The sequence below is a fragment of the Ictalurus punctatus genome, chromosome 16 (assembly GCF_001660625.3).
Source record: "Ictalurus punctatus breed USDA103 chromosome 16, Coco_2.0, whole genome shotgun sequence".
Taxonomy (NCBI): Eukaryota; Metazoa; Chordata; class Actinopteri; order Siluriformes; family Ictaluridae; genus Ictalurus; species Ictalurus punctatus.
In genome coordinates, this window is record NC_030431.2 from 3343772 (window position 1) to 3355000 (window position 11229).

The window sequence follows — 11229 nt, forward strand, 5'->3', positions numbered from 1 at the left end:
GAAGGTCATTAATGGACAGTATGTCCATCATATCACAGCGCCTCTAGTGTTTACATTGGTGTTGCACTACATGGGGCGAGTAGTGTAAATTGCACAAGAGATGCTCCAAACGACCGCAGGTTACGTGTGGAAGCCATCTTGCATAGGCGTACACATAGTTAATAGCAAGTGTATGTAATCCAGGCTTACAGTTGCAATTAAAATTATGCAACCGCCATTGCAGATCAGGTTTACTCTCAAAATTTCTTTCAGACAAAGTCAAAAAGACTTTCAGCTGCTTGCAATGAACAAATCGAACAAAAGCAACTGAAATAGTTCAACACAACGAATGCTTCAAGTGCTTTCCCCAAATTCAACTGAAAATGTGACTTATAATGACTTCTCCAGTCTCAAAATTATTCAACCCCTTCATGGCAAGCATCGTCAGTACTGAGTAGAGCGTCCTTTTGCTGTTATGACCTGCTGCAAACGAGATGCAGAGCTTCTGGCAGCGTTCCTGAGGAATCTTCTCCCATTCCTCATGATCAATGGCCTCCAGTTCAGTAATATTCTTGGGTTTGCGTGCTGCAACCGCCTTCTTCAAATCCCACCAGAGATTTTCTATGGTGTTCAAGTCAGGTGACTGTGACGGCCCTGTGGAATCCTCCAGGACTTCTTCTGAAACCAAGCCTTGGTGGAATTTGAGGTATGCTTGAGATCGTTGTTGTGTTGGAAAGTCCATTGACGCCCAAGCTTCAGCTTCCTCACAGACGGCATGACGTTTTCTCTTAGGATTCCCCTATACTTCAATGAACCCATCTTGCCTTCCACACGCTGCAGGTTTCCAGTGCCAGAGGATGCAAAGCAGCCCCAGAGCATCACCGAGCCTCCACCATGCTCGACTGTAGACGGTCATTCTTCTTCCTCCAGACCTACCGCTGATCCATCGTGCTGAAAAGTTCCAGTTTTGTTTCATCTCTCCACAGAACAGAATCACAAAACTTCTGTGGCTTATTTATATGATTTTGAGTGACTTTTCTTGTGCTTTTGGGTCAGTCGTGGTGAACGTCTTGGAGCTCTGGCATGGAAACCTTCTGAGTTTAGTACGTGCCTTACTGTGCTCACTGAAACCTCAGTGCCTGTTGCCACTAAGTCTTGTTGCAGGTCTTTTGCAGTCACTCGAGGGTTTTTCACAACCTGCCTTCTCAGAAATCTGCTTGCAGCCGTAGATAGCTTCCTTTCTCTGCCCCGTCCAGGTATTTCATAAATTTTCTACCCCTAGCCAGTTCAGGTATTTCATGTGCTCCAGCTCAAGCACACCTACTGCAACTAACAAAGCCCTTGATTAGTTTAGCATGAGGTGTGCTTGAGACAACACCGGTTTTGCATGTTTGTACTGTTATGAGGGATTCTATTCAGGGGGTTGAATCATTTTGAAACTGGAGAAGTCATTAGAAGTCGCATTTTCAGTTGAATTTGTGGAAACCACTTGAAGCGTCCGTCGTGTCGAACTATTCCGATCGCTTTTGTTTGATTTGTTCATCGCAAACAGCGGAAAGTCTGTACATTTTGACAACAAACCTGATATGCAACGGGGGTCGAATCCATTTCGATTCGAAGACTTAATACTCGATTTGACATGTATATAATAGTATGCAGATTAAATGTAGTAATAAAAAAATTAAAAAAAAAAAAAAAAAAACCGGACGAATATTGCAGGTACCTCGAAAGAGAGCGTGTGCGGTTTCAGACTGTAGAGGTCCCCACTTCTCCTCACACACTCACACACCTTCACGGCTCTCGCACTGCGCGCGCTCGGGTGTGTATATGTGTGTATGTGTGTGTGTGTGTTTTAACGGGAGCGCACGCGAGGCAGGACGGAGCGGCGCATCCTCTTCGGAGAGGAGAGAAGCGCAGCGGAACTTTCACGCTTTTACATCGTTTCGGTTCTTTCTGACGGAGAAGGATGCTCAGAAGACACTGCGGTGTTTCCCGAAGTCTCGCGCTTGCACAAACTGAGCTCTGATACGGTTGTATTTGTTTTTTTGTTTTTTTTTTCCTTCTTCTTTAAAATATACATTGATGAACCGGGCTCGTCCTGTGCGCGCGATCACATCAGGTCTTCCACGGGACTCTCGCGATGTCCGCTACCTTCGGGTCCCTGCTGCTTCCTCTGGGTGAGTTTCAGCTTTTGTATGAGAGGCTTTATTTATTTACCTATTTATTTGTTTGTTAACCATTCATTTCGCGTGTTGCTTTTTTAAATACTTGATTGGATTATTTATGCATTTGGTTTGTAGTGGCATGCACTACTTTTTACTACTTATTTATAATTGAATTCTTTAATAGATTAATTTATTCATTCTCCTTAATTCCGTATTATGGCACGTGCGTTTATGCACATGAATCCACTGACCAAAATATTTTGAGTTTATTTTTATTATTATTATTATTATTATTATTATTATTATTATTATTATTATTGTTATTATTTTTTACCAGTTATTTATTCATTTACTTACTGCAGTGTTTCAAATCTTTTCCACTTTACTGACTCCCTATAAAATCCTTCTTTAAAAAAATAATTAACTTGTTATTATTTTATTTACCTATTGCATTAATGCATTAGATACATGCCTTCAAACTGTATACATAATGATTTATCTGCTTTATTGATTTTAAACGTTTATTGTTATGACATATTTTTTTATAAGCGTTTGCAACTATTTATTATAATATACGTTTTTTTTACTGTTTTTTTTTTTTTTTTTTTTAAATATTATTTTACATTTACACTGGTACTGTTTGAGGTTTTGCTTCAGGGAATCAGTGAATCAGTGAATCAGGGAATCAGAGAATCAGTGTGTAGGTGTTGCTCATGACCAGCTATGATTTACTTTTGATTGGTTTTGAGCTGTTGTTGTATTAATCAGCCGTGTGAGTCACCGTAAGAAGTTGAAGACGGATGGTGTGTGTGTGGTTCTGTGATTTAGCGCTCTGCCTCATGGTGCAGACTTGCAGACATTACGAGACTCCGTTGTTGAATCATGAGCTGACTCGGGAGCCTGGCTTCATCCCGTCGGGAATTTGAGCAGGGGACGCGGCTGTCCATTAGGAGTGCCTGAGACGTTTTTACAGACGGACTCGCAGTCTGCCGTGGCAGAGCTGAAAACACACACTTCAGGTTCTGCAGTAGCAGGTCTGCAGAAATCCATCAGCTGTGGTCCTTTATGTCTGTGACCGAGCAACATTGGGGAATTTGAGTGCTTACACTCGTACGCCTGATCCGAGATGTCGGGTTATCCGTATACACTCAAACGTAGACGTTCAAACACATGGCCTTCGAATATTTCTGAGTGTACAGTGTTTGAAATCATTCCAGCTGGCAAGATTTTTCTATATATCCCCACACCACCCATACCAACCCACACTGCCCTACACCACCCCACACCAACCCACACCACACACACTGCCCCACACCAATCCACACCACATACACTGCCCCACACTACCCTACACCACCCACACCAACCCACACCAACCCACACCAACCCACACTGCCCCACACCAATCTACACCAACCCACACCGCCCTACACCACCCCACACTGCCTTACACCACCCACACCACCCACACCAATACACCCTGCCCTACACCACCCACACCAATCCACCCTGCCCTACACCACCCACACCAACCCACACCACCAACACCAACACCACCAACCCACACCACCCACACCAACCCACACCAACCCACACCAACCCACACTGCCCTACACCAACCACACCACACACACCACCCCACACCACCCACACCGACACACACCATCACACACCACCGACACCAACCCACACTTCCCCACACCACCCACACTAAGTCGGTAACTCAGCTACATAATATCTCACATCATGTCCAGCACATGCCTCAGGAACCTGAATTGTTTTTCATCGTGCCCACATATTGATTTATTTTGTTACTGCAGTCCTGCACATTAAACAGTGAATCAGTTTAAAGAACAAGTTAAAGATGAGTTAAAGGCCTATATTTAGAGCTGAATCTCCGGGGGTAGCCGAAGTGTCTGTCAGATGCATCGAGGACACAACCGGAGGTTAGGAAGTGACAACTTGCTGCACACTGACCCTGCTCTCTACTCTCTATTCTCCACTCTCTCCTTTCTCTCGCCTGCACTCTGAGCTCCTCATCCAAACAGCTGGAATAACAACAGTCGGGTAGTTAAGTGTATGTATCATCTTGGCCTGTTTGACCCTGCGTGTTCGTGCCACGACCTCTCGAGGTGATTAGCATTAGTGGCAGGTTCCATGAAGTACTTGTAATTCCGAACAGCTTGGCATCTGACCCTTCATTACTTAGTCATTCGGAGTTTTTTTTATTTTTATGCATGAGCCATGCATAAAAGCTTGGCTTGGCTCCTTGTACTGGAGTAATGTAATGCTTTCTTGTTGGTAATGCTAGCTTCTAGCTGCTGCTAAGGCTAACCCTGTGTCTAAACGTAACAGATTGTAACAAAAGCAAAAAAATAAAATAAATTGCAATCATAATAAACTAATATATTACATATTTATATAAATAAGATCCAGACCAGAATGTGATTTGGAGGTGTGGCCTTTGTGTCTGTCAGTCCCAGAAGAGGAGGCGTGGCCTTTGTCTCTGTCAGTCCCAGAAGAGGAGGCGTGGTCTCTGTACATCACTGCTGAAAAAAAAGAAGGCAGGGTGGTTGTGTCTGTTAATCCCAGTGAAGGAGGCGTGGCCTTTCACTTATCAAAACAGCCATGAAACAATTATGGCACAATGTCATGCAGGTGGAACAGGGTGTAGGATAGTGACGTGCAGTGTGTGTGTGTGTGTGTGTGTGTGGTTTTGGCAATGGAGCACAGTCTGTCATACACATCAGAGGATGTGTGTGATGATGCCATGTTTCAGAGTCTCTGGCATGAGGAAGCACGTGTGTGTGTGTGTGTGTGTGTGTGTTTGTGTGTGTGTGTGTGTGTGGGCGCATGTGTGTCTGGTGGGAGGACGTGGATGCCACTCTGATTTGGCCGAGCGCTCTGACACGGCTCTCGGTGAGCGGCGTCCCCCTGCTGAGATGTGCTCTGCTAATTAAAGACAGCAGTACATCCCTCTGGGGACTCTCTCTCTCTCTCTCTCACACACACACATATACACATACACACACACACACACACACACACACACAACCTTACACACGGACTTAACACAGAGAGTTCAGAAATAACCGTCAGCGGCCGCTTTTATTAGAAAGCACACTCCACAGGAGGGATGTGCTACTAGAGCTACTACGACTCCCAAGGGTGAAGTTCAGAGAACTTTCATAAAAGTACGCGACACACACACACACACACACACACACACACACAGTCTCATGACTCTTAGCTTAACGTTTGATCTTCTCGAAGTTCATCTTGCCCATGGGGAACATTCTGAAGAGCGTCCTCGTGTAGAACATCCTGGAGGCAGATTATGGCTTTGCTCAGTGTGTGATGTTAGATTACAGATTTTGTCCACTTTAATAAACATAGATTTGCTTCAGAAACAAATATTTGATCAAAGAGAAGAATGCGCCGAGAATGACTCTTGGATTTTAGGGGGGTGTGTCTCTTCAGAACACGATACAACGAATGAATGCGACACATACAACAATAAACATGTGATTCAGTATTGTACTAACGATTGGTTATAAACAGGTGAAATAAAACCTTTACTAGATATACCAACACAGAGGCCACGCCTCCTTCAGTGTGACTGACAGGCACAGAGGCCATGACCCCTTTTTGAGACCGAAATGTACAACGGCCACACCTCCTTCACTAGTTACTGACAGACACAGAAGCCTGACTGACAGGCACAGAGGCCACGCCCCCTGTGACTCATTGTCACTGACAGGCACATAAACCACGCCCCCTTTTTGAGACCGAAAAAATGGCCACACCTCCTTCACAAGTTACTGACAGAGACATTAGCCACACCTCTAACTCTACCTAACAGAAAGACCATGTCTCCATCACTCCATCCAGAGTGGCCCCGCCCCCTTTTTTGGGACTCAGATGCACAGTGGCCACACCTCCTTCACTGTGACCTGTGATCTGATTCACTGGAACTATGAGTAATCATAATAATGTTCCTCACAACTTTGCTTAATAGATATTTTCTAAAAAAAAAAAAAACAATAAAAAAAAAACGCAGTAATGAAATAATCGTTGTTTTTTTTTAGCTGACTAAAAAAAAAATTCAACACATGTGCGATACAGTCGGAAAGCTCAATTTCATTAAGGAGTGCTGTTTAACGACCCGGAAATAAACCGAAATAGTGGCACCATCTGTTCAGTCCCGGCTAAGAGGAACGAGAGAGAGAGAGAGAGAGAGAGAGAGGGAGGAAGGAAAGTGCTAACATTAGCTCTCTGCAGTTTAGTTTCAAGTTAAATGCAAAATGTAATAAACAGCTACAACCCCCCCCCACACACACACACTAATCAATCAGTGTTTTGTGGCATAAAAGCTTTTGGCAATTTATCTCTCAGATAAATGAGCGTAATGCTAATCGTCTGCGTAGGCGATCGTTCTTGATCTTGGAGACGGACGTAGTGAACGTACGTGGCCACACACTCTGCTCTTTCTCCACAAACACAATATCTGAGTTCAGGGTGGCCGAAAAGAAGCACATGCTTTTAATAAAGCTGTGTGTTTTCTTTATAAACATTCTCCTCAAGTAGCCTGGAGCTAACACTCCCCCTTCCCCCTTCCCCCGCCGTGAAGCAGACCTGCCAAGCTAACTCATAAATCTGAGGAAAAATAGTTTCAGAAACTTTCGCAAATGCCACAGTCCGCACCTTTCTTTAGCTCGTCAGCCATGTTAAATACGTTCCTTATGCTAAAGCAACGATAGTTCATTTATAATGTCATATCAGTAGTTTACAGTCTGAAAGTATTACCCATAATGCACTGTGAGCAATGTCAATAAATTCTAAAATAAAGCCAGAGGTTATAGCACTCTATTGAGCTAAATTCAGCTCGGTATCTTGCTTTCCTTAAATGGCTAGCATGAACGATAACCGCTAAATGTACTAAGAACACCGGTCCCGAAAGCCGACAACGTAGCCACGACGACGAGCACAAACAGTGGTTTAAGATTAGCTTGTTGCTAAGCGAGAATAAAAAATAATAACCGACGACGCAAACCTCAAGGTGCGCTTCTTCAGTAGCATTACGTTAGCATAACTGTACTCCTTGTAGCAAGAGTGTTGCTAACATGACGCTAAGATCATCATTCCCGAAGGTTTCTGAAGCAAAGCCGTCTCTGCTTCATCTCTTATCTTCTTGTATCGCCTCATACATAGCCTGGTAGCTAGCGAAATATCAGCTGGCCGTGTAAATAAACAAATAAAGTACTTCAAAGCGACGACGTCAGAAACGATGTTCCGTCGTGTTTTCTTAACTTCTGTACTTTTGTTTACATTTTAATCTGTCCTGACATGAGCAGTTTGTTTACAAATGATCTGTACTAAGAAAGTAGAGCTAGGAAACTATCTTACCGTTCACTCTGTCAGAATTTAGTCTTGATTTGTGTAAAGCGCTAGCTTGTGTGCTAACGGATTCCAGAAATTCTACCGCAACTCCGGTCAGGATTCGCCAGCGCTAGATTTCAGCTAAGCGTAGCGAGAGCTAATAAATACTAAACATTAGCTTGGGCGAGGGTGGAACTTTTTTTTTTTTTTTTTTTTTGACTGCGTCAGTTGTTATTTTCCCGTTAGCCTCTAGCTACGATACCTCGATGTTATAGTTTATCACGGTTATTCGTTGTTTTTTTTTTGTGACTATTTTTATCTTCGCTATCAGTGCTAGCTTTTAGGATGCACCGTTGCTTTTGTTCCTACAACTAGCACGCCAAGTGGACGCACACAGGTGGTTTGATTTATGTAAAACGAAACAAAAAGAGAGAAGAAACCATTTGAGGAGGGTGAAGCAAATCAGCGCTTCCTGTTTTCTCCTCGTCAGTCTGGGAGCAATTTCGCCGCCCATCTCGCACGCATGCACTTTTTGAGTTTTGTGGGCAGCGAGAATCTGTCATGGATGCGCTCCAGAGCCGAAACGAGGAACTTACAGGAAGAATGCAGGTCGCACATGGCTTCCTTTTGTATTGGAAAGGAGGCGTGGCTTTTCACGCCGTAAAGCTAACACTTATTTCTTTTCTTTCTTTTTTTTTAACCGAACGCATGGAATATATAGAACATTCCGCAGGTCACGCACGCGTTCCAGCAGGAGTTTCCTAATGATCACGAGAAGATGAAAAGCGCTTTCATTAACACTTTTTTCAGAATTTTTTTCGATCGAGCATCGATCATTAGTTTGAAAATCGAAATTAGCACGGACGCTAGACGCGCACGATTTGTGTGTGGTGTTTCTGCCAATGCTACGCTAAAACAAACAAACAAACAAACAGATTCAGATTCTTTGATCCAGTCATTAAAAAAGGATTGAATAAAAATGTAATTAATTAATAAAATTTTTTACACAACAAGTGGTGCTAAATAGGACTGCGGTCCGTGAATGTTATTTCTTCATTTAATTTAAACGTTGTCATTGATTTATTTATTTTTTAAAACTGCCTCGGATGGCCTAGCGTTCAGCAGCGCACACACACACACACACAAACACGCTTACTACACACGCCGTCTTCTCAGAATAGCTTGCGTGGCTCTGAAAGCCTTTATTTGAGTGTGCAGTCTGGTATTATGTCAAAGCCGGCGGTTAATGCAGGTGCCGTCGTGTTTCCACCACCTCTCCGTGTTAAGCCGTCGTATCTCCCGTGTTTATTCCGGGCTCCTTTACCTTCCCGCTCATGCTGTTTGACAGCGTAACTGCAGTGCCGGGAAATGGCAAAAGCCGGAGGTCTCGGCGCGCGCGAGTGCTCCAGCTCGGTGTGTGTCCACATGTGACATTTAGAAAACAATGTGCCATTTAGAGTACAGGACACGCAGGTGACATTTGTGTTCAGAACCGAGGTTTAAAATAAGACTGCGAGGTAAAGCTCTGGTTTATATCTGTTTATATATGCGCTTGTTGCCGTTTCTATAGTAACAGATGGTTGACGGGGACTTGTACGGTGTACGCTGCATGTAAAGACTAATAATAATAATAATAGTAATAATAATAATAATAATAATAATAAATGTCATTTGTTGGACAAATTTGTTTACGTTTCGGTTCTGTTTAGTTGCACATGCTTATTTAACATTTATGGAAGGAGTCTCCAGTGTCAGTAACGGAGGAGTTTTCTTGTCGTTTCTTAGTCACATGACAGGCTGTGTTTTTTGTTCGTTTGTTTGTTTGTTTTTTGGTTTAATTACTTTCAAGATAGAAAAAAAAGGAAGGATGATGTGAAAACTGCTCGATTTTTGCCGCGGCCGTTTTCCAAATTGTGCGAAATGAATTTTATGTTGTGTTTTTTTTTTTTTTTGGGCAGAAAACTACTCGAATCGGCGAGATCGCGACGCGCGGGATTGTTTAGCACGGGCGTCGTTTCAGCGATGTTTGTCGGTAAACGAGACCTTTTAGCTGTACTCGCCTTGGACAGCGCGTGAATTTCGAAGAGCGCTTCGGTTGAACGTGTCGTGTCGCGATGCGTCTCGGCCCGAAACTGCGGGAAAATCTTGCGGGAATTTTGAAGAAAAAAAAAAAAGAACGAAAACATGCGAGCTCTGCGGAATATCGCGGCGTTTGCTCGATTTCGCGTTCGTTTCTGCGATCGTGGGGAAAAAAATCGCAAAATCCCGTCTGTTTCACGGATGTTCGACAAAATGACACGTAACTATAAACAGATAAAAAAGTACGACGTCCGGTTTGCTAATAATAATCATTTTAAAAAAGGGTCAGTGTTAGCATTTACTGTGGTATAAGAGATACAAACCCCTTCATGACATGCTGTTATTGGAAACTAATCCACTGTGGAGTGGTAGCGCTAACTCAGCTTCATCACACCACCCTGCTGTTGATTATTTTCCCATAACAGCACGTTTTATTCCTTTCACTGCGTTCAATTCCACGACTTTACGTTTTTTTGTTTGTTTGTTTATATCCGAAGTGATTTGTAACGCAGGCGATAATCGAACCCGGGCTGCTCGACAAACTCACGGCCTCACGACGTTCTCATTTCGCTGAAGGATTTTCCATGAGGGAGTTCTAATCGGGCGAGCGGACATCTCGTTAACCCTCCCCGTTAGCGTATATAACCATCTGCTTCGCCCTCTGTTAACCTCTGCGCTCCTGACACGGCGCTAATTTGAAGCGCAGGACGTCTCTGTTCCATATTAACCAGCCAATTAAATCCTGGAGGCTGGAGGGGGGAGAACGGGGTAAAGCGAAGCGCTGACTCGGCTGCTGATTCTCACAACAACGACAAGAAGAAGAAAAAGCGCAGCTTCTTTAACGCTTAAGCCGCTTACTCTTCTCATCGGCTCGGGCGTGAGCCGTGTTAAGCTGTTTTGTGAAGTAACACAGCATGAGGGATCGTTCCTCGCCAGGATGATAATGTGTTTTTAGATGCTTTGCGGTGAGCCGCTCGCTGGCGAATGTGGATTTGGAACGCGACACGAGAAGTCCTTCATCCCTCTGGATCGGTATTAGCATTAGCTATGACGTTCTGTTCGACTGCACAGCTTTCGTCCAGTTATAAAAATGTCTTCACAGATCTTCCTGTTCTCCATCGCTCAGATTTTGCTGCTTAGCTAATGCTAACGTTATTGCTGGACGTAATAACCTAAGCAAACTTAAAATGACTAGCGGTGTACTGTAGAACTAATCGCTAGGCACTCGGGAATGTTAGCGCCGTGCTGCGTTTACCTATTTAGCTTAGCTTTGCTGTTTTTAGCTTCTGGGTGACTACGGCAGCTAGCTATGCTACGCGGTTTGTCTTAAGGGATTTAGCGTTTTGTAGAGTATTTTTGTCGAAAAACATTTTCCCTTGCTGGCTAGAAAGTTTTGTGTGCGAGATCACAATGTATAGAGAGTCGCCCCCGTTGTCTAGAAAAGCACCACGTTATCTCTTAGCTAACAAGACCAGCCATTTCCTGTGACATGACAGCTAGCCTGGATGGCGTAAGCCTGGTTTACGTGGGCGCTAACAAGAGAAAAGCCAGCGCAGCATCCTGGAAATGTGCGAATGCTGTGTTGCTCTGTCACTTCGCTCCCTCTGTGCTGTTATCCAGGTCATCA

The 11229-nt window shown here is 43.8% G+C and overlaps 1 protein-coding gene across 1 annotated transcript in view; it reads left to right on the forward strand.

Annotated features, from left to right (window-relative positions):
* Positions 1-2018: 2018 nt before the first annotated feature.
* LOC108276559 (CXADR-like membrane protein) overlaps positions 2019-11229 on the forward strand; it is a 42175-nt gene continuing 32964 nt past the window's right edge. Inside the window, exon 1 of the mRNA XM_017488329.3 lies at positions 2019-2156. Within this exon, the coding sequence (XP_017343818.1) occupies positions 2120-2156 (37 nt within the window). The 5' untranslated portion in view covers positions 2019-2119. The remainder of the gene's footprint in view (positions 2157-11229) is intronic.